The 25010-nt window shown below is 44.3% G+C and overlaps 1 protein-coding gene across 1 annotated transcript in view; it reads right to left on the bottom strand.

Moving 5' to 3' along the window:
• The window catches only part of GASK1B (golgi associated kinase 1B), a 116915-nt gene that overhangs the window by 6558 nt on the left and 85347 nt on the right, over window positions 1-25010 (bottom strand). Inside the window, exons 2-3 of the mRNA XM_075347553.1 lie at window positions 23679-23893; window positions 1207-1433 (exon numbers count right to left, since the gene is read on the bottom strand). Of these exons, the coding sequence (XP_075203668.1) occupies window positions 1207-1433; window positions 23679-23893 (442 nt within the window). The remainder of the gene's footprint in view (window positions 1-1206; window positions 1434-23678; window positions 23894-25010) is intronic.

The raw sequence follows: 25010 nt of genomic DNA, 5'->3' as shown, positions 1-25010 counted from the left end.
CATGCTACAATCATATGGACTGCTGAAGAAGACAACCAGGAGGGGACCCCCAGCCGCTCTACGCCACAGAGACCCACCAACCAAAGATAGGTGCAGGGTAAAGAAGCTACCAGGTCACTAAACCGGCACAGGGACTAAGGGGACCTGCGGTTAAGACCAGCCAGCCTTGGGTGACCAGTTACCACCACAAAGTGAGTAAAGAACCAGTTGCACTGAAACCCTTGTGTGGTCTACCTTCTTCTGACACCTGTCACATCACCTACCCTCTGGGGCCCGGCCCTGCTTATGGAGGGCCTAACATCCAGGCTGCCACTAACACCAGCCCCAGTAGTGAACATTGTGCAGCGGCGGCTCCATCAATATACCCGCAACACCACAAGTGGCGTCAAGTATAAGCTTTATTCAACAATCCCCTATATATATCCACTTTTCAAAAACCACCCAGGGCATGGAACCGGGCAGCGGCCACCAAAGTGACATTCCCCAGTTGTATACTGCTTGGGATGGAGTACCCCATAACCCTGGGCAACACACATGCAGTTTTGTGACAAAACTACTTTAAAAAAAGCATTAAAAAACACAACAAAAATGCACTGTGTACAGGGCCTTTCATAGTGACCCTTGAATTGGAAAATGACTTGTACAACTGTACAATCTGTGCTCCACTGGGAACTGTTGAGCTCTGATGTCTGACCACTGTTGTACAGGGTATGAAAACCCACTAGATGTCATAGCTGCAGGGCATTACAAAGAGGTCCGTGCGGAAACACAAAATTATGTTAGCCCTCTCTCTGATGCTTCAGCATTGTTGGAAAGTTTTATTTTATTTTTTTTATTTATTTTTTTTGTAAACTGCAAATTGAATCTAAAAATGGTTAAAATAGCAGATTTCAGGAAATTGCATTCAAACTTGATCCTCTGCGGATTAAATGCTTATCTCTATTTACGGTATAGTTTTTCAGAAAAAAATATGTCTGGCTGCAATCGCGAAGCCACACTCTGACTCATGCTACCCTCGGTTTGGACAGCATAAATTACATGACTGGTTCCCTTTTAAATAGATAGTTGTTCAATTTGCTAAATTTGGGCTAAAGAACAAAATTCAGTTGAAAGTTGAAATTTTACTATGAAAACTAACAAAAATGTATCTGTGATCAGCTGCTCAGGATCGGGGAGTTGTAAGTCCATCAGTAATATCATACTCACTCTTTGATTCCTTCCAACAATTTAAAATCTAAATTATCTTCACTTCTATCAAAATATCCTTTGTTCTTAACAAACACCAAGTGTCGCAGGTCATGCTTCCTTTGTACAATGTGTGTGAGGTCAATATTGCCAGGGTTATCACACTTCAAGTATAGGCCTTGTTGCGCACATTCATCTTCTTTCCGAGGTCTGAAACCACAACAGTGTTTGTCAAGGCGACTGTAAACCTGGGAGAGATAAAGAATAAAGATATATAAATATACAGGGCAAACTCACAATGTTGCTGTGATATCCTCACACGTTTAAGTTATTGATAAGCAGAATACAGGTAAATAACAATCCTTATTATTATTATTATTACATAACAGTATTGTTGGCAAATAAATTACGGGAGGACATATTGAATTAAATTTAGGCCTGTTTCGCACCACGTTGTGGGGATGTACTTGATATATCAGTTTGTACTGTACAAAAAACATATTTAAATGGATACTTTATATTTACATAGAATACAACAGAAAAAACGTATGTCAAATGGGTATCAGTTTGACATACATTTGTTCTCATATCTATATTTCGTTCCATCATTTCACATGGTGCAAAAAAGGCAGTCTGCTGAGCTTTTTCATCCTGGAAGGAAAACCACCTGCTTTTATGGAAGATACAAGATACATACAAGCGTACTGTCATACGACTACATCCATTTTTTATGTAACATGATCTCCTGACACTCCTTATGCATTTAAAAAATATATGCCATATATATATATATATATATATATATATATATATATATATATATATATATATATATATATATATACAGTGCCTACAAGTAGTATTCAACCCCCTGCAGATTTAGCAGGTTTACACATTCGGAATTAACTAGGCATTGTGACATTTGGACTGTAGATCAGCCTGGAAGTGTGAAATGCACTGCAGCAAAAAAGAATGTTATTTCTTTTTTTATTTTTTTTTTTAAATTGTGAAAAGTTTATTCAGAGGGTCATTTATTATTCAACCCCTCAATCCACCAGAATTCTGTTTTGTTCCCCTAAAGTATTAAGAAGTATTTCAGGCACAAAGAATAATGAGCTTCACATGTTTGGATTAATTATCTCTTTTTTCAGCCTTTTCTGACTAATTAAGACCCTCCCCAAACTTGTGAACAGCACTCATACTTGGTCAACATGGGAAAGACAAAGGAGCATTCCAAGGCCATCAGAGACAAGATCGTGGAGGGTCACAAGGCTGGCAAGGGGTACAAAACCCTTTCCAAGGAGTTGGGCCTACCTGTCTCCACTGTTGGGAGCATCATCCGGAAGTGGAAGACTTATGGAACTACTGTTAGCCTTCCATGGCCTGGACAGCCTTTGTAAGTTTCCACCCGTGCCGAGGCCAGGCTTGTCCGAAGAGTCAAGGCTAACCTAAGGACAACAAGGAAGGAGCTCTGGGAAGATCTCATGGCAGTGGGGACATTGGTTTCAGTCAATACCATAAGTAACGTACTCCACCGCAATGGTCTCCGTTCCAGACGAGCCCGTAAGGTACCTTTACTTTCAAAGCGTCATGTCAAGGCTCATCTAAAGTTTGCTCATGATCACTTGGAGGACTCTGAGACAGACTGGTTCAAGGTTCTTTGGTCTGATGAGACCAAGATCGAGATCTTTTGTGCCAACCAAACACGTGACGTTTGGAGACTGAATGGCACTGCATACGACCCCAAGAATACCATCCCTACAGTCAAGCATGGTGGTGGCAGCATCATGCTGTGGGGCTGTTTCTCAGCCAAGGGGCCTGGCCATCTGGTCCGCATCCATGGGAAGATGGATAGCATGGTCTACCTGGAGATTTTGGCCAAGAACCTCCGCTCCTCCATCAAGGATCTTAAGATGGGTCGTCATTTCATCTTCCAACAAGACAACGACCCAAAGCACACAGCCAAGAAAAGCAAGGCCTGGTTCAAGAGGGAAAAAATCAAGGTGTTGCAGTGGCCTAGTCAGTCTCCTGACCTTAACCCAATTGAAAACTTGTGGAAGGAGCTCAAGATTAAAGTCCACATGAGACACCCAACGAACCTAGATAACTTGGAGAAGATCTGCACGGAGGAGTGGGCCAAGATAACTCCAGAGACCTGTGCCGGCCTGATCAGGTCTTATAAAAGACGATTATTAGCTGTAATTGCAAACAAGGGTTATTCCACAAAATTTTAAACCTAGGGGTTGAATAATAATTGACCCACACTTTTATGTTGAAAATGTATTAAAATTTAACTGAGCAACATAACTTGTTGGTTTGTAAGATTTATGCATCTGTTAATAAATCCTGCTCTTGTTTGAAGTTTGCAGGCTCTAACTTATTTGCATCTTATCAAACCTGCTAAATCTGCAGGGGGTTGAATACTACTTGTAGGCACTGTATGTATATATATATATATATATATACACTTGCTTTAAAATAACGGTTCAGGTTTTTTTTGCTTACAATATAAAAAAATTACCATATAGCATTAAAACAAGCCTGAAATAAGAAGACTGTGGGACATATTTAGCAATATTGTGTACTTCTTAGACAGTGCAAACTTATTTTTGGACTGGAAAACACAGCTTTTTTCCAAATTTGGGAGGAAAGTGAGTGGAGCTTCTTATAGTCTGGATGTGTCTTTCTCTCTGTGGGGGAGGCGGCGCAGTAGAGCAGGGTCACAGGAGGCAGGAGAATGGTTGCCGCTGTAGGAAGCTGGCGGCTGGGTGAACACATGTACCCACAATTAAAAAAAATTAATATTCACTGCTCTCCACATGCATAATCCTGCCAACCTCTTGGCACCGACTTCAGTGTCGAGAGGTTGGCAGGATTATGGGTGTGGAGAGCAGTGCTTATTAATTTTTTTTTGCAATGGTTTGCAATGTGCCTCAAAAGTAGTTTTCAACCACATGTAGGTATTGATGTCCTCAGAAGACATTGCGTAACAAATTGTATTGTTCATTTTCTCCCATTACCCCTTTGACAATTAAAAACTTGCAACAGTAAAATTTTACTGGAAAAAATGGTATTTGTCATTTACTCAGCCCAATGTTATATAATTCTGTGAATAGTCTGAGGGGTAAAAATGCTCACTAATTCCCTGGATGAATTCATTGAGAAGTGTATCTTCTTTTCAGGGTCACCTGTTGGGGTTTCTGCTGTTTCGTGATGTCAGGGGATCTTCAAATGTGACATGGTGTCCGCAATCTATTCCGGCCAAAATGGCGCTACTTTCTTTTGTGTCCATCAGTGTGCCCAAACAGTAGTTTACAACACATTTTGGGTATCCCCGACTCAGGACAAATTGCAGAAGAAATTATATGCAGCATTTTCTCCTGCTACCCTTGTGAAAACAAAAACAAATTGGGGGCTAAAGCAATTTTTTTGTTTGAAAAATGTGATTTGTTTTCTTTTCACAGCTCAATGTTATAAAATTCTGTGAAGCTCCTGGGGGTTCAAAGTTTTGACCAGCAATGTAGATTAATTCCTTGAGTGGTCTAGTTTCCAAAACGGAGTAACTTGTGAGGGGTTTCCACTGTTTAGGCACAATGGCTCCAAACAATTTTGCATTCCAAAAGTCAAATGGTGCTACTTCCCTTCAAGCCCTACCCTGCGCCCAAACAGTAGTTTTCCACCACATACGGGGTATCAGCGTACTCAGGAGAAATTGCGCAATAAATTGTATGATGCAATTACTCCTGTTACCTTTTTGTAAATAGATTTGGGGCTAAAATATGTTTGTGGAAAAAAAGTAACATTTTTATTTTTTCCTTCAACATTGCTTTAGTTCCTGGGAAATATTTTGGATGCTGTTTTGAGGAGTTTGAGGGGTGCAGTTTTTAGAATGGTATCACTTTTGCGTATTTTCTGTCACATAGGCTTCTCAAAGTCACTTCAACTGTGATGCGGTCCCTAAAAAAAATGGTTTTGTAAATTATGTTGGAAAAATTAGAAATTGCTGAGAAACTTTTAACCCTTCTAACTTCTTCCTAACAAAAAATAATGTTTCAAAAAATTGTGCTGATGCAAAGTAGACATGTGGGAAATGTTATTTAGTAATTATTTTGTGTGACTTAACACTCTGCTTTAAGGACATAGAAATTCAAAATGTGAAAAATGTTGATATTTTCAACATTTTTGCCAAATTTTCAACATTTTCCAAAATAAACTAAACAAAAAACGATCCTAAATTTACCACTTTCATCAAGTACAATATGTCATGAAAAAAAACATTATATAAAAATAGAAATGTGGCACTCCTTCTTTATTTGCTGGTGCTTGGATAGGGTCCCACCCCAGATCAAAAATGTCAAAAAAATCCAGCACTCAAAGCATTGAATTGAAATTATTTTGTATTTTTATTTATTCATTGGTTAGAACGCAATTCTGTGTAATTATTAATTTGACGTTTCGGTCATCCGACCTTCATCAGATTACACAAAAAGGCTCTAGTATAATGTATGAAAATTCTGAAGAGGAGGAAAAAGCTGCCCGTCCGGGTCTGCAGTCTGTGTAATCTGATGAAGGTCGGATGACCGAAACGTCAAATTAATAATTACACAGAATTGCATTCTAACCAATGAATAAATAAAAATACAAAATAATTTCAATTCAATGCTTTGAGTGCTGGATTTTTTTGACATTTATGAAAAAAAAACAGTCACAGAATAATCGGGATCTGTTGAACCATTCCAGAGTTATTACCTCATAAAGTGACACTGGTCAAAATTGAAAAAATTAAAATGGAAGAATAAGGCCAGGCTCAACTGCTAATAAAGGGGTGCTTAAGGAAAAATGGCTATGCTATTACAATAAATGAATCCCCAGCACTCAGTAGGACAAGAGATGTAAATAATGGAAACATATTTAATAATAGATTATCTGCAAAGGAAAAGGTACACCTCAATCAGAGTCAAGCAAAGCCAACGTTTCGGCCTTAGATGGCCTTTGTCAAGGTTTTGCGTATCATAGAGTTGGGGAAAAAGGGACGAATTAAACGTCAGAGACCATGTCCTAATGGAGGCGTCAATTTTTGCAGCAACTTTGCAGTACCACATGAGGTCAGAGAGACAGGTAAGAGAGGAGAATGAGCGCCTGTATGCCAAGAGGAGTGGGGACAGGGTCCCAGGTGTCAAAGATAGCAGTGGCCTACCTGGTTATGAAGGTGAAAACAGGCTGGGGGGGTGAAAGGGTTAATATAAAATACTGTTTGTGCCTATCATCAGTAAGCAATAATGCATGAATGTCTACTAGATGCAGAGACTTATCTGTATGTATAGCATGTAATGCAGCTGTCTTACCCTCTCTTGGCAAATAGCAAGATAATAAAGGTTCCAACTCAGAAGTCCTTTATTATTAAAAGGAGCATAAGAAGTAGAAAGAGAATGACCCAGTCTATACAGCAAAGCTGATAAGGTGCAGAACACATGAAGTGGCAGCCAAGTGTGAATATTCTAGTTACCAGTGTGAAAACTAATATTTCAAGGTATTTTTCTGTAGCTAATAGAAAAAATAAGACACTGTCTAATATAAAAATGTGTAATATAAACCTGACATAAAGTAATCTCTGAATGCAATGTTCCTTCATAGAGTCAAGCATATATGCTGTAAAACTCAAAAGTATTAATATGTTGTTAACACTTAGAAAACCATATACAATAGAATGATTTACAAATGCTTCCTTCGCCAGAGGGCCATACTGTGAAGGTAACCCTTCATGTTATCTTACAATTGAAGAAATCAGATCACAGTCCACTCCTAAACATTATTTCAGGAAATTGACTGTTTCCTGCATACCCAGACCCCACCCTGGCACAGCTATGTTTAGCTTGGAGAACATAAATGTATGATGCCACTGCTAAATATAGGTTCTAACGCCAGACAGAACAAGGTCTTTTCCGTGATGAGGCAGACTGCCGAAACCACAAACATTCCCTCATCCACAGTCTGAACTTAGACTGCTTCATAAGAGTTACCATGTTCATTCCAGGACTCTTACCGTACGTATGCTCATACCAATGTGTATATGATCTTACTAAGTTCATTATATAGACACAACATCTAGTATTAATAACTATTAATTATACAATGTAACAGGAAAAGAAGCAAACTTTTGAGCTATTCCTATTCTAGGGGTTCTGTATGTATATCTCCTTTTCATAACACTAAGGACATACTGACAGTAAATTTTTATTTCTCAGAAATTACAAATCAACGTGCTACACTCACCGCTTACTGTACCTGTAGCCAACTACGTCACATACACTGCTACGCTATAGCACATGATTACTGCTTACAGTAAGGGGTACTTTGCACACTGCGACATCGCTAGCCAATTGTATCGATGCTGAGCGCGATAGTCCCCGCCCCCGTCGCAGATGCGATCTCTTGTGATAGCTTCCGTAGAAAATATTATCGCTACGGCAGCTTCACACGCACTTACCTGCCCTGCGACGTCACTCTGGCCGGCGACTAGCCTCCTTCCTAAGGGGACAGGTCGTGCGGAGTCACAGCGACGTCACATGGCAGGCGGCCAATAGAAGCGGAGGAGCGGAGATAAGCGGGACGTAAACATCCCGCCCACCTCCTTCCTTCCTCATTGCAGGCGGGACACAGGTAAGGAGATGTTCCTCGCTTCTGTGGCTTCATACACAGCGATGTGTGCTGCCACAGGAACGAGGAACAATATGGTACCTGTCGCTGCAGCGAAATTATGGAAATGACCGACACTACACAGATCACCGATTTTCGACGCTTTTGCGATCGTTTATCGGAGCATCTAGGCTTTACACGTTGCAACGTCGTTACTGGCGCCGGATGTGCGTCACTTTCGATTTGACCCTGACGATATCGCAGTAGCGATGTCGCAACGTGCAAAGTACCCCTAAGACCCCATTTTACTTTTTTACAGATTGATCCACATTTACGCTCAAAATTCAGCTTTTTCTTACAATTCCTCCATCAAGTACATATTTAGGCATCCTTAAAGGGGTGGTCTAAAGGCTGAAGAAATTTCAATCTAAATGCCTATATTTTTATTGCTACAATTTAAACTAATTTCTGATAATGCTTTATTAAAAATGTACTACCCTTCCTGACTACTTTATCTAACTATTATTGATTTTTTTCCCCCTACTTACTGCCTACAGCCTGCTTTACATGTTGCAATTTCGCATATGATATCGTATGCGATTTGCAACGCCCCCATCATATGTGTGGCACGTTCAATTTGTTGAACGTGCCGCACAAACGATTAACCCCCGTCACACATACTTACCTTCCATACCACCTCGATGTGGGCGGCAAACGTCCACTTCCTGGAGTGGGAGGAACGTTCGGCGTCACATCGACATCACGCGGCATCCATCCAATAGAAGCGGAGGGGCGGAGCTGAGGGGGACGTAAACATCCCGCCCACCTCCCCTCCTTCCGCATTTCTGGTCGGGACTCTGGGAGCCGCAGGACGCAGGTAAGATCTGTTCATCGTTCCCGGGGTGTCACACACTGCGATGTGCGCTACCCCGGGTACGATGAACAATCTGATGTGCAATTCTACAGAAAGGTAAGATGTGTATGCGATGAACGTTTTAACGTTCAATCACAATCGCACGTACCTGTCACACACTGCAATGTAACTTACAATGCCGGATGTGCGTCACTTACGACGTGACCCCGCCGACACATTGTAAGATACATTGCAGCATGTAAAGCAGGCTTAATGATGCTTTGTTTGAGAATCCAAGTGCATTCTGGGATACTCAAACAAATCATCATCAGGGCGGGCTGCTGTCACTGTCACAGCCTCTGCTCCCTCATAAAAACAAAGTGTAATCAGTGACGCTTGTCTCAGGACCTGAGCTGTCCCAGCTGTGCCCCTACTCTGTACCTCGCTACTCGCTGTGTGATCTGCAAAGTGACAGTGTCTGCTCTGTCGACAGCTCAGATCAGTGGAGCTGCTAACACAGAGCAGCGTACATTGTCAGTCTACTCAGAGTACTTAGTGGCATGCAGAGACCAGCACCAGCACTACAAGCGATGACACTGCTCAACGACACTGCAAGGAATGAGCTGCCCCTGAAACAAGTGTCACTGATGACGCATTGTTTCAAGGAGGAGGAGGATGTGACAGTGACCGCTGCCTCTGCACGCTGATCAGATGATGCTTTGAGTATCCCAGCATGCAATTGAATTCTCAAATGAAGTATTATCAGACAGGAGGTAGGGGAAAAAAACAATAGTAGTTAGTGTAGTCAGGCAAGGGTAGAACATTTTTAATAAAGCTATTTTAGAAATTAGTTTAGTTTAGATTGGGGCAACAAATAGAGATTTAAATTTAAATGTCTTCAGCTTTTGGGGAGATATTTCCCTTATCATAGTTCACTTAAATCAATAAATCTAGGTATAATAATAAGTTCCACAATTGAATGTGTTTAAAAAAAAAAGTTCCTGTGCTGAGATAATAATATATATGTAACCCTGCTATGCTATGTACTGTGTAATGGCCAAGTCTGACCGTACAGGAACATGGTCTGATCATGCCACAGCTTCTGGGCAGGGAAGGATGCAAAAAAGTCTAAAAACATTACAGCACGTTATCATAGCTGATTCTTATTGTGAGGTGAAACATTTCCCTGCCTATTTTTTTTTTTAAATGTTTTACTTCAAACAATTACAAGTGCATCTCAGTAAATTAGAATATCATCAAAAAGTTAATTTACTTCAGCAACTCAATACAAAAAGTGAAACGGAAATTTTATATAGAGTCATTAAAGAGTTATCTATTTCAAGTGTTTATTTCTGTTAATGTTGATGATTATGACTTACAGCCAATAAAAACCCAAAAGTCATTATCTCAGAAAACTAGAATAATTACCATAAAATACCTGCCGAGGAAGATCCCCGTTTCCTGTTTACTAGGCTGTCCCTTCACACCAAAGGCATTGAATAGAGCCGTACAGTGTATTCTCAATCACGGCTCCATTCAAGCTTCTTCTCATTTTAATTGCTTATTTAGGATGGACAGAGGGCTCAGGTTCCTAATTTTAGTGATCAATAGAACTCTTAGCATTCGGTTTTCAGTAATAACCCATTAATAACTTAATTATTAATAATAACCCTATTTAGTGGACAGGTGAGAAATGTCCATTGTATGAAGTTCCCTATAAAGATAATCTGTCAGCAGGTTTTTGCTATGTAACCTGAGGGCAGCATACTGTAGAGGTTAAAGGGAACCTGTCATCATGCTCCAAATCATCCCTCATAACGCCGCCCACCACTGCGCCCGAGGTCCCGTGCACGCCGGGACACCTAGTGACGTGGTCGCAGGCATGAGAGTATGGGCGGCGCTGTGATTGCATCGCAAGTGCCCGCCCATACTCTCGTGCCCGCCCTTTCCCCACTGCCTCCAGCGTTGTGCGCCGGCCCGACGTCACCTCCTTCCCATCGTACCCTGCAGCAGGAAATAGATGGGAGGAGCGGAGCAGGCCACTACAGGAGAAGCGGAGAGGATCTGAGCGACGTACAGAGGGGAGAGCGCGCCCACGAGAGTATGGGCGCGCACTTGCGATGCAATCACAGCGCCGCCCATACTCTCGTGCGTGCGACCTGGTCACCAGGTGTCCCGGCGTGCACGGGACCTTGGGCGCAGTGGGCAGCATTATGAGGAATGATTTGGAGCATGGGGGACGGCGTAAGATACAGCAACGGACGCCACACGGCCCGCCCCCATGGACGATTTACAAGAAACCGAAAGGTACAGTTTTATAAAGTATTTATTTTGGTTTAAAAGGGGGCACAAAAAGTATAGAAACCTTGCTAGAATGCAGCCCAGGAGCTGCAGAGGGGGAAACATTTAGGTTGAAAGCCAAATTTCTGATGACAGGTTCCCTTTAATATACTGAATGAAAAATGTGTCGCTTTTTACGTTGTGTACTGTTGTTTCCTTACTATGAAGGTTTTATTACCAGTTATCACTGCCCAGACAACAGGGCTCATGAGCAGTTGTCCGACCACGCCCCCTCCTCTGATATGGAGCTCACTATCATACTCACTAGACAATGTCACAGCAAATATTTTTTCATATATTCCTATAGCAGTAATGCAATACCAGAGTTCCCTTATACATTGTTGGCTTTTTAGTGTGCAGGTGTATGCATTTTGCATGTCACGGCAAAGTCACTAAAAAGACAGATGTCATGGACAGGCCAGGATGGGCAGGCAGAGTCTCTAGTACCAAAATGGCAAACAGAGTCCAAATAGAGGCAGGTCGGGACTGAAACCAGGTGCCAACAGGCAGGATGGACTGGTATCCAGGTACAGGCAGGGGAGGACCAGAACCAGGTGCAAACAGGCATGATGGTCTCGTAGCCAGGTGCGGGCAGGACAGGACTGGAACTAGGTGCCAACAGGCAGGACGGGCTAGTAGCCAAGTACGGGCAGGACAGGACTGGAAACAGGTGCCAACAGGCAGGACGGGCTGGGGCCATGTACAGGATATGATTGAACCAAGTACTGGCAGGAACAGGACAGGACCACAGAGGATGGGACAAGCAGGACGTGACGGGTGACCTGACAATTGACTAGACAGAGCACACTGACTACACTGAAGGTGTTGAACAGGCAACTCCCCTAGTGGGAGATTGTCTTAAATACCCAGTGCGTCTCAGGGATAGGCTGAGGAACTTTCTAGGAGTGATGCGCTGGTCCTTTAAGAGGACTAGAGGAGGTGGGTGAAGGAGGAACCACGTGAAGGAGCGGACAGGGACACCTGGCAGCATAAAAGGAGTCGTCCGCGTCGGTGAGTCAGAGCGCGTTCCTGCTAGTGATGTATCAGTCGCGAACGATCCGACACAAAGATCCGGCTCCCTGCTGTGACCGACACCAGTGACACCAGCGCGTTCCTGCTAGTGATGTGTCAGTCGCAAACGATCCGACACAAAGATCCGGCTCCCTGCTGTGACCGGAATACCAGTGAGAGCCACTAAAATCTCTAAACGGCTCTTTCTGCCGCTGAAACTCCGCCCACCCGTGGCTAAACTCCGCCTACTCATCAATCTAATTGGTCACTTGTAAGTGGGCAGGGTTTAGCCGTGGGTGGGCGGGTTTTTTTTGGCGTTACTTTAATCTTAAATATGTGCTCACCTGGGGTGAACACATATTTAATAAGGAGCCGAGAACGATCTGAAAGATCCGTCTCTTTTTGGTGAGCGGAGCCATGGGAACCGGATCACCAAAAAGAGCCGGACTGCCCATCACTAGTCTCTGCAGGAGGGGAGAGGCTGGGACGCAGAATGACAGTACGCACAAAGATGTGGTGTGGGAGGTGTTAACTTTTTCACCTCTCCTACATGCTACATCTAAAGCGGGCTTTACACGCTACGATATATCTAACGATATGTCGGCGGGGTCATGTCGTAAGTGACGCACATCCGGCATCGTTAGTGATATTGTAGCGTGTGACAGCTACATGCGACGGTGAACGAGCAGAAATAATCATCTTCTTGTTCATCGTTGACACGTCACTCATTTTCAAAAAATCGAACGTCCGGTTGTTCATTGTTCCCAAGGCAGCACACATCACTTCGTGTGACTCCCCAGGAACGATGAACTGCAGCGTACCTGCGTCCCACCGGCAATGCGGAAGGAAGAGGGTGGGCGGGATGTTACGTCCCGCTCATCTCCGCCCCTCCGCTTCTATTGGCCGGCTGCCGTGTGACGTCGCTGTGACGCCGAATGTCCCTCCCCCTTCAGGAACTGGATGTTTGCCTCCCACAGCGAGGTCGTTTGGAAGGTAAGTGCGTGTGACGGGGGGTTACAGCATTGTGCGACACGGGCAAGAAATTGCCCGTGCCGCACAAACGATGGGGGCGGGTGCGATCGCAAATGCGATCGCGCAAGAAATCGACACATGTAAAGCAGCCTTAAGAGCTCTGATTGTTTCACAACTTCTGCACTCAGGAAATTAAGTGATACATCATTGGAATCAGGGTCTCTTTCCCTGATGCTGCTCACAGATGAGATAGCATAAACCTGGTTGTACAGTCCTTCTAAGAATGACATCCACATGATTTGTTAAATTATTTATAAAATGTTTGTTAACTACTGCCAAGAGTAAGTGCAGTTTGTAAAGATATGCTAAAGAGGCATTCCTGCCTCTAGTAGTGAATGGTTTATCCATATGTAAAGGGCAGTAGTCGTGGACGAGAGATTACACTACATGAAATACACGGTCCTGGCTGGTGTGTGGACTTGTTTCATGTGGTCAATGAACCTGTACAGGTCGCATAGTGCCACTGACGTCAGCTGGCCAGGATCCGATAACAACTCGTACTGACAAGGAGACCAATATTTAATTTCAAACAACAACTCTTTACTCAATCGTTCAGTCTTTACAACAACTTTACACTTCAGATAGCGGGCATATGTACCGCCCCCTTGTCAGCAGCCGGAACTGCTCGGATCCGGATCCGCGGTGGCTCGAGGGGTCTCCGGACCTGGGGGTCGTGCAGCCACTCAAAACAAAAAAGGAGGCAGTATTTACTGGGGACTGTATGTTTAAAGTTCGTGACACCACCCACAGTGTGTGGTAGGGTGGAATACCACCGCTGCTATTGGGAGCACCCAGTGGCGATGGGATGGCAGCTAGGTGTTTAACCCCTCCGTGAGTTGGGGGATGCCCCGGGACTCTGTGATGGTAGGGGGAGCCGTGGGCTGTAGGCCTGGGAGACAGGGAGCAGAGAAACTCACAGTTGGTAGTCGTGGTGCTGGATGAGGCTGTGCTGATTTGGAAGGTCAGTAAACACACAAACTGTGATTAAACCAAACATCCTGCAGTACCGCTGCTGTTGAGGGGAGCACATCCAGGTGACCGTTACCTATGATGCTGCTTGGTGTGTTCTAGTCTATTCCGACCCTCCGGGAACTTCTACCTCTCAGCCCCTCACTCTCTGAGGGCTGCTCTCTCACACTGTTCTGGGAGCTCAAACTCCCCAGCCTGCCCTCCTCCTGAGAGCTACTTGAAAGCCTCTGCTCTCCTTGCTCCCCTGCCGACGACTGAACAGTCACCTCCCACCAGTCTGCATAACACTTCGGTGGGTGGCCCTTTCCTCACTGGACCTGCACCCCGGTGTGTGTTTTGGGATTTGCATGCTGGTCTTAGCAACATCCTTGGGTGACACCTGGAACCAAGGTAGAGATGGATACTGCACGGAAAGGAAAATTGTGCAATACCCTGTGACGACCTAATAGGCCAGGGCATCACACATATAACTTTCAGTATAGTTCTACAAGGTATATTCAAACACCGTCTTAGTTCCCACTGGGTTGCTTCAGATCTTACTGGTCCTGTGAGTCCCAGCACAACCCAGCTACCATGACGACTAATGGGCCTGGCTACTAGATTCCTGTCCTCTGGCCCCTCTTGTCTGCTGTTAAGGATCGGCCTCTCGGTTCAACATTGTTTCTCCCATTACTGCCACAAGCCTCCCACTGTATGCGACCATCACGACCGACAGACTATTCATCCGTAACTGTCGCTCTCTAGATCTTGACTCCCTAATCTCAACTGAATCTTCTAGAATGATTTGTCTCTTTCCTTATGAACTAGCTCCTCTCATATCACTTCTGTTTGCTTCTTTGTGTCTCTAACTTATTAACTAGAGGGAGTAAAGCTGGAATCTAACTTTGTTCCATACAGAAAAGAGCCTAGCTGATAATGATTTCCTAAAGTTTGCTAACATGTCTTGTGTAGAGCTGTGGAATGTAACTGGATGGTGAGGAATGCTGCGATTATTACTCATTACACACATTGACGCTTCAGAGCTACTGAACTTCTGATCTGAGAGCAAGGTGCACAATTATTTATAATCATATAATGTGGAAAGTGAAGAGTTGTATGTCATCCCAGGCCTGCCAGATTACATGCCTACACAGGATGTCCCGAATTCTCAAAAAGTTGCCCAATATCAGGAATTGTTCTAAAGTAATAAAAAAAACCCCATTATTTACCGATATGTTCCATAGTCACCTCTCTGGGAATCCCTGCGGGTCCTTGAGCAATGATGTTAATCTTTTGCCTCAGTAGTCCCATGATATACATGCAAGTGACACTGCTGAGGATAGTGATTGACTGCAGTGGTTATCTGAAAGTGATGTCATCTCTGCAGGACTGTATGGGATTACTGGAGCCAGTCTAGCAGAGGGTCATTTAACAAGTATAAGTATTAGATCTATTTTTATTTTACAACAATTGCCATTGAGCATCTTTTTTAAATGTTAGTTTATTAGAACAAGTGATGGGATCACTAGGGACAGGGTAGACTAAACTGGCCCTCGGGCTAGAGGAACTCTAGCTGACCATAAACCCAAAGGTATGTCTGAAGGTGACGATGTTTGGGCCGCCTTCCTTGCCCTAGCTCCTGAACAACCCTGCTCTAGTGGCCCCCTTCCCTCCACCCTTGAGAGGCCCAGGACAGGAATGATTAACCCCACACAAATAAATAGATGTGGGGTGGAACAAAAACTCAAACTCACAGCAATCACTCACTCACAGAGGTATAGACAATACGTGATCAGGAGGAAACTAAAGGAAGGGAGGAAATAATCAGACAACAAGAGTATTTCCCACAACACACCAAACAGCGCACAGAAGTTCACCAGCAACTGAATATCAAAGCACAAGGGCTAGGATCACATTAAACTATCATCAGCATGGGAAACCAGGCTCCACCATCTTAAAAAGGGTGGAGGTGACTGTGATAGGTCTTCTGCAACATGTGACTCAAACAGTAATGCACAGGCTAGCAGAAATTAACTCCTGAAGCCATGATAACTAACAGGAGCACAGCTGGTCAATGCCCAAGCCTGTTTTGCAACCCAAAAGCAGCATGTGAAATGTCTGATTCTGCTGCATCAGATCTAGCCCTGACACTCGGCGAGTTCGAGGCCAGATGATACTCCATGAGGCCAAGTGATACTCATCAGTAACAACTGCCATCTCCTATCTCAGTAATGGGAAAGTCTTCATTGAATACAGTTTTGACCTCAAAATTGTGAACTTTGATAATGACTGATCAATTTTAGCAGAGAAAGAAACAAATTTGTCTCATGAGATACCTTGCAAAGTTGCTTATTTTCATGTGTACTATTCATTTATTGAGCATTTCTGGGTGCATATTGCTAATTCCTGCCTAACTGTCCCTGTATCTAGTACCATAGATAAAGGGATCTTTAGAAAAAGTATTTCTAAAGATCCTTTATGATATGCTAATGAGTGCAGGGACTAGTGGCAAGGGCGTTAGTTCTTGCGCTCATTCCGCCCTTTTAGCATGGTAGCATGCCCACAGGGGCATGCTACCATGCTATTCAGTGTCTGCTGCCCAGCATCATCACTAGTGGTGACGTGTGTACCTTAATAGTGCACATGATCGGAAGTACGGTGATCTGATCATGCTCACTGTCCATCATCTTCAGTAATGGACAAGTACGTACGTCACCGCTGGTGATGACGCTGGCAGTGGGCAGTGAATAGCATGTTAGCATGCTCCTGTGGGCATGCTAACATGCTATAAGGGCGGAATGAGCGCAGGAACTAACACCCTTGTGACTAGTCAATTATTAGCATATCATAAAGGATTTTTAGAAATACTTTTTTCTAAAGATCCCTTTATCTATGATAGTGTATACAGGGACTGCTAGGCAGGGATTAGTAATATGCTTGTGGCTCTGGGTGCATATTGCAGCTGATAGGTTCCCTTGAAATGTGTTGAAGTTTTTTATAAAGATTGAAAGAACTTTACCACTTAGTATTTCTTCTTCATAGTAAATATGAATGATCCTACTCTGTCAGGTTCTTAAATATTCTATTCCATCAGTCTAAATTTAAAGAGCTCTATTATCAATCAATGTCAGTGCACAATGAAAAGCGAGAACTCGGTGAGCAGAGACCAGCACCGTCCCCGCAAGTGACGTCTCCTTTGAGTTTCCCAGCATGCACTGGAGGTTCTCAAATGAAACGTCATCATTTGGAAAGTAGTAAAAAAAGTAGTTAGATAGTGTAGTGAGGGAATAATAGGGACTTCTTAATTAACGTATATTAGAAAAGAAACTAGATTATGACAGTAATTTGAGATTTAAGAATAAATGTTAGTTTCAGACCCCTTTAATGAGGAATAAGTAAGTAGGTGAAAAGGACACTGTAAACACTCAGATTCAGGGCATTCAGAAAGCATAAGGCTCTTTATTTCATACAGTATATATAGGTATTTTCCAGGAAAAAAATCTTTGACCTGGGATTCCAAGAGTAACACGCTGACATTGTCCCACTCTTCTGACTGAGCTGCTGATAGGGTCTATAAGATGAAAAGCAGACACCTATTAATAAGCTGACATGTATTCTGAAGGGTGACACGCACCAAACTATTTCCAAAGGACTTGTACTATGTTTGGGGTCAATATAATCCTCACATGGTTTTTATATTACATTCCAGGCATAACACAGTCACAAAAGGACAGATATATATGTAACACCACAAAGGAGCCATTACTGTAGGGAGACATCCTATTTTTGTCTCCTAAATTCTTTCTGCACAGAGGTATTATATATAACTCGGATATGACGACCCTGCTCCACATGTCACTGCTGCAGAAAAATGACTGTTTGTGAAAATAAAATATTATTTATTAAAGCGTACCTGTACTTTCACACAAAACCTATAGAAAGCATAGTTGTCCTCAGGGGCATAACTACCGCAGTTGCAGAGGTTGCCATCGCGACCTGGCCCGCAAGCTTAGGGGCCCGGCCTGCAGATCACCAGCCAGCTCCTCTCATAGGAGCTGCGCTGTTCTGTGGCAGACCACGCGGCCACTATATGAGTCAAGGGGGCCTGATGTCAGTGGCATCGGGCCCCCCCTCACCTATAATTGCACACACCAATGGTAAAGCATGGAGTGGAACGCTCCGCTCCATGCTCCATAATTCTTCCCCTGTGCCTGCGCTCAACGTCACAATGCAGTCAACAGCTGTGACGTCACCACTGTGTGACTGCAGCCCGGGCTCATACTGCAGAACGCAGAGCGCAGGGCGGGAGGACAGAGGTGAGAACGGAGCAGCGTGGGAACGAGGAGGGGTGAGGACTTATTGTTTGTTATTTTTTTTATCAGTGAGTACATGGTAACCAGCAGCCTATGGGGCTGCATTACACACGGAGGCCTATGGGGCTGCATTACACATGGAGGCCTATGGGGCTGCATTACACATGGAGGCCTATGGGGCCTGCACTACACATGGAGGTCTATGGGGCTGCACTACATATGGAGGTCTATGGGGCTACACTACACATGGAGGTCTATGGGGCTGCATTACACATGGAGGTCTATGGGGCTGCATTACACATGAGGTCTATGGGGCTGCATAATGTAATATGAATGACACCTTATACATGGACTATAGGGGTACATTATACATGGAGGACTATGGGGCTGCATAATACAAAACGAAGGTCTATGAGGCTGCATTATAATACATATAGGACTAAGGAGGCTGCATTATAATGTATAGAGGATTATGGGGGCTATCGTATACATGGACTATGGGGGTGCATTATAATATATGGAGGATTATGTGGTGCAGTATAATATATGGAGTTCTATGGACTGAATTATAATACATGGAGGACTATGGGAGTGGCATTATAATAACTGGAGGGTTATAAGAGCTCCTTTATACATGGAGGACTATGGGAAATACATTATAATACATTGAGGATTATGGAGGTGCATTCTAATATAAGAAGGGTTATGTTGGACCCTTTATACTATATGGAACGCTATGTGGGGGCCATTATTGTATATGGATAACTATATACAAGGGGGAACAAAGACACAAGCATGGGATGGTAATTTTTTGTGCTGAAGGAAAAAGGCTCCTTCCCTCAGCACCCAGCTTTCCCATGCTCTGCTATATATCTTCTCTCAGCACCCAGCTTTCCCATGCTCTTATATAGGAAAACTGGGTGCTGAGGGAATGATGTATAGCAGAGCATAGGAAAGCTGGGTGCCGAGGACAAGATGGATATCAGAGAGAAAGAGGGATTTCAGATCATGGCAAACCTAGGTGCTGAGGGAAAGATCCAAGTGTCAGCGTCATTATCCTGTACATCGAGTGTCGGTGCCATTATCCCATACCCAACTGTCGGTGGAGAGGGGGGGCCCAGGTCCAAACTTTGCACCAGGGCCCATCAAACTCTAGTTACGCCACTGGTTGTCTTCCCCTAATCACTGTCAACAAGTTAAATCTGCTATTAGTGCACCTACCAGTTTAATATGTCAAGGTACTCTGCTCATGCTGTGTAACTTGCTATCCACTACTTTTCAGTGGACAGTTTTTTGTACTTGACATTCTTCCAGCACTATAGGTGCTATAGATGCAGAAATGTAATTTCCCTCAGTTCTCATTGCGTTTGTCATTGTCAATTGAAAGTTCACTTGTGTGTTATTCTCCTATGCAGTTTGATAGACAGGAAAGCAGGGGCAGAGGCAAAGACCTGCCCTTACATCCTGTTATCTATTGTTGCGTCTCTGCTGCTAATCATGGATTATGCTTGACCAGAGCTTCTCAAACTTTTTTTTAACAGAACCTCACCAGACTGACTAAGATAATGTCCAAGCCTTGCCAGACAGATCAAGATAATTTCTGTGCCTCACCATCCGTAATAAAAGTTTATGTTCACATAAAAAAAAACTAATTTTACATTTTTTGTACTCCCTGAACTAAAACCTTAAAATAACAGAATTATATGTTAAATCAGATATTGCTGAAGCCCTAGTAAGTGCATATGATCACTTCTATGAAGACTGCCTCCTGAGGTGCACCTCACCAACAACTAGGGGGCGCCTCACTGCTGGTAGATGGCAGCAAGGAGGTAGACGACACCTAGTGGCTGTTATTGTGGAGTGCAGTGTCAGGGTAAGGGCATCATTCATGAATAATGTGATTTGCAGATTTTCTATGTATCATATTATGTTCATTAAAAGGTGATCAGGTTATCTGAAGCACAGTGACCACAAAAAAATCATATTATGCAATAAAACATTATCTGATAATCAAACCATTTTTTTGTTACGGTTATATAGGGCGTCTCCAGGTTTAAATGATTCATTTTGTTTTACATTTATGCTACATCTATAGTAGAGCTAAATTATGTACAGTCAATTGCAACGTATGAGAAATGGGTCTGCATGTGGACATTCATATAACACTATGTACAGTTGTACTACAGTGTATAGTATACAGCTCTTTTACATATTCCATCCTCAGATTTCTGACCAGGACTCTGATGGGTAGTATACTTATTGTACTTATAGGGCACGATCACACTGGCATACGTTCTCTCATGTGAGTGAATCGGATGCATTATGCAAATGACACTCGGCTCGAACTCTTCTGGGAGCATGAGCTGTGTATCATTATACTGTGATCTGATTCTCTTGCAGGCAATAATCAGATCACAGGTGCGGAGAAGGAGAGATTACTTTCTCCATCTTCTCCATTGCCTGTCTTGGCGTATATATTGGACTGCACTCGAAAGACATCAGTGCAGTCCAATGTTTTGTATGCACCCATTGACTTGAATCGATGTGCGCCCTTCGATATATGCAGCGATTTCTTTCTGATGACGAATCGGCATAAGATAAAAAATGCCAGATGGCACTTCCCCATAGTATAACATTGGAGCGCACTCGGCCGATAACACTCGTCCAAGTTACAGTCATTATTGAAATTATGCACGTTTTGTCATACACGTTTATATCCTTTGTATTGGAACAACATAGAAAAAAAAGCAAATTGGACATAATTTCACATAAAACCTCAAAATGGGCCAGACAAAATTATTGGCATCCTCAACTTAATATTTGGTTGCATGCTTTGGAATAAATAACTGCAATCAATCACTTCCTATAAGGCCTCTGTCACGCACGTGAAAAATCAAACCGTTTTTTTCACGTACGTGTTAAAGGGGTGGTTTGCTCCCTGTGTACCGTGTTTGTGGCACATGCGTGTTCTCCATGTGTTATACGTTATAACACACGGAGAACGGAAAGTCACGCCTTATCTGATTCATCCAGAGCGGTCTGTGGTGCTGAATGACAGTGTCTGGCACAGGCCATGCCCCGCTGACACTGCTTGCGGCCCCCAGTGAAGAAGATGTGTTGTTCAAATTCACTGGGTGTCGGATGCATGTGACAGCCATGGCAGAGACTGCAGGGCTGGTGGAGGTGAGTATGTTTTTTTTTATTTTTACAATGACACGTGTATTTCTCCGGCGCGTGTCAGACAGGACCGCATCCACACTACATCCGTGTGGTACGGGTGCGGGCCGTGTGACACCCGTGCTGCCGGAGAAAAACGGACATGCCGCCATATGGAGTACACGGGCACACGTACAATACACACGGACAAATGGTCCTTGTGTATTTACGTTAATGTGCCTGTTACCATACGGTAACATTGGTGTACGTGTGCACGTGTCTCCGGTATGTGAAAAAACTGCCAAACATGTACCGGAGGCACGAACAGTGTGACAGAGGCCTAAGGCTGGTTTCAGACGTCCGCGTTTAATTAGGTACCAGTCATGGTTATGATCACACGTGTGACATCCGTGTTTGCATGCGTGTGACAGGTACTGGAGAAAACACAGGTATGTGAAATAAAAAGATTTTCATATTTACCTGCTTTCTCCGGCTCTCCCGCTCCTGACTGCCGCTCATTATATTCATCGATTATTCACTGCACTGAGGAAGCCGGAGCATCGCGGGTACAGCACCGCCAAGGACAGCACCGCGGGGACAGGTGAGTATTCACAAAGCACAGTGACATCCAGGAGGTCATCGGAGTTCCCAATGAACTCTGATGACATCCTGATGACCCCCGCGCTACAGCTTCACGGGTTCATCAGAGTTCACTGGGAACTGTGATGAGTCCCAGTTGCTGTCCCCGCTTCTAGGTTCTCACCACACACACACACACACACACACACACACACTTTGCTGTAAACTCACCCAGCGATGCGGTCCCCAGCGCTGTCCCCGCTTCCAGCTCCACAGAGCACTGAATATTCAGTGAGTATAATGAGCAGCGATAAGGAGCGGGAGGCAGCAGAGCCGGAGACAGCATCGCTGGAGAGAGGTAAATATAGAAAATCTTTTTATTAAAAAGACCCATATTTTCTCCGGTATTTTACACTGATGTCACACGGATCACATCAGTGTGCGATCCGTGTGACATCCGTGCTGCCAGGGATGCCTGTGTGCGTGCGGGGTCATGAAAGGTCACACGTTCCATGTGCAAACACGGACATGTGAGGCACATCATAGAATAACATGGTTACGTGTGACATCCGTGTTAAAAACGGATGTCACACGTACCTAAAACATGGACGTCTGAAACCAGCATAAGGCCTCTTTCACACCTCAGTGTCTCCGGCACGTGTTTGGTCCGTTTCCTCACGTACCGGAGACATGGGCACATGTAGACCCATTTAAATCAAGGGGTTTGTGCTCACGGGCGTATTCTGCCATGGACCGTGTGTATGTGTGGAGCATACGTGTGCCCGTGTGCTCCACACGTAGACATGTTCGTTTTTCTCCGGCATCACGGGTGTCACACAGAACGCAAATGGACCACACGGAGGTGGTCCGTGTGACACGCGCCGGAGAAAACACACGTGTCTGAGAAAATAATAAAAAAAACTTTACTCACCTTCTCCAGCACTGCTATCTCTGCCGTTGTTGTCACTTGCTTCCGACTGCCGCTCATTATGCTCATTGAATATTCACTTCACTGCCGGAAGCAGCAGCAGCGGGGAGTCGGCAGGACCAGAGAATGAAGATCAGCATCACGGACAGCGAAGCCAGTGACAGGTGAGTAGAAAGTTCCTGTTCTCCGTGTGTTATCACGGATCACGCACGGAGAACACACGTGTGCCATAAACACGGTTCACGGAGGGCAAAACGCACCTTTGACACGTCCGTGAAAAATGTGCGTGGTTTTTCATGGACGTGTGAAAGAGGCCTAACCATGAACAAGCTTCTTGCACTTCTCAACTGGAATTTTGGACCACTATTCTTTTGCAAACTGCTCCAGGTCTCTCATATTTGATGGATGCCTTCTCCTAACAGCAATTTTAAGATATTTCCACAGGTGTTCAATGGGATTCAGATCTGGACTCATTGCTGCTACTTCAGAACTCTCCAGTGCTTTGGTTCCCTCCATTTCTGGGTGCTTCTTGAAGCATGTTTAGGGTCATCATCCTGCTGGAAGATCTATGACCTAGGACACAAGTACTTTATTTTTTGGAACAATTTCAAGAGTGCCAACAATTTCCGCCATGACCGTAAATGCCAGCTATACACTAGTGTGAGCAAACCCGGATAGTCACAATTTGTTCCCTTACTTGCAGGAGAAAGTCAAAAAGTGCCATCTTGGACCACTCATGATGATGGACATCTGGACAGCCCAGATCTGCTTTGGGGACTTTTCCATTCAACCAACACTTATGTGTAAGAATTCTTTGGTAAGCTCCCCATTTGAGTTTTACGGAAGACTGTGTGATGTTGTCTGTTGGAGATAAAAGGGAGTCCCACAAAATAACCGGACACGGAAGGATATCTGCAAAAGAAAGAAGATGCTGTGTTTAGTTTATTGGTGGAGATAGCAAATTAAATGTAAGAGTATTTTCTTAGGCTAGTCTTAAGGTGGTGTCACACACAGCGACGACGACAACGACGTCGCTGCCACGTCACCATTTTCTGTGACGTTGCAGCGACATCCCGTCGCTGTCACTGTGTGTGACATCCAGCAACGAGCTGGCCCCTGCTGTGAGGTTGTTGCTCATTGCTGAATGTCCTGCTTCATTTTTTCGTCGTCGCTCTCCCGCTGTGAAGCACACATCGCTGTGTGACAGCGAGAGAGCGACGAAATGAAGCGAGCAGGGAGCAGGAGCCGGTGTCTGGCAGCTGCGGAAAGCTGTAACCACTGTAAACATCGGGTAACCAAGGGAAGACCATTCCCTGGTTACCCGATATTTACCTTCGTTACCAGCCTCCGCCGCTCTTGCTGCTAGTGCCGGCTCCTGCTCTGTGCACATGTAGCTGCAGTACGCATCGGGTAATTAACCCTATGTGTACTGTAGCTAGGAGAGCAAGGAGCCAGCGCTAAGCAGTGTGCGCGGCTCCCTGCTCTCTGCACTGTGACATGTAGCTGCAGTACACATTGGGTTAATTAACCCTATGTGTACTGTAGCTAGGAGAGCAAGGAGCCAGCGCTAAGCAGTGTGCGCGGCTCCCTGCTCTCTGCACTGTGACATGTAGCTGCAGTACACGTCGGGTTAATTAACCCGACGTGTACTGTAGCTAGGAGAGCAAGGAGCCAACGCTCAGTGTGCGCGGCTCCCTGCTCTCTGCACATGTAGCGACGTTATGATCGCTGCTGCATCGCTGTGTTTGACAGCTAAGCAGTGATCATAACAGCGACTTACAAGGTCGCTGCTACGTCACAGAAAATGGTGATGTAACAGCGATGTCGTTGTCGCTGTCGCTATGCGTGAACCCAGCTTTACACCTGTGCTTGGACATTTCCAAGGAGTCTCTGCCATTTTAATGGCAAGGAAGAAACCACAGGCAGCATTGTAACTGCTAACAAAACAAGAGTCTAGACAAAGCCTCCTATGAGTCAATTAAATCTGACAGGCACTATTTGCACTCACTGAGTGGGGAATTATAACATC

The sequence above is a fragment of the Anomaloglossus baeobatrachus genome, chromosome 1 (genome assembly GCF_048569485.1).
Source record: "Anomaloglossus baeobatrachus isolate aAnoBae1 chromosome 1, aAnoBae1.hap1, whole genome shotgun sequence".
NCBI lineage: Eukaryota > Metazoa > Chordata > Amphibia > Anura > Aromobatidae > Anomaloglossus > Anomaloglossus baeobatrachus.
Note: the sequence above shows the minus strand (reverse complement) of the source record. Positions and strands in the feature narration are given on the sequence as shown.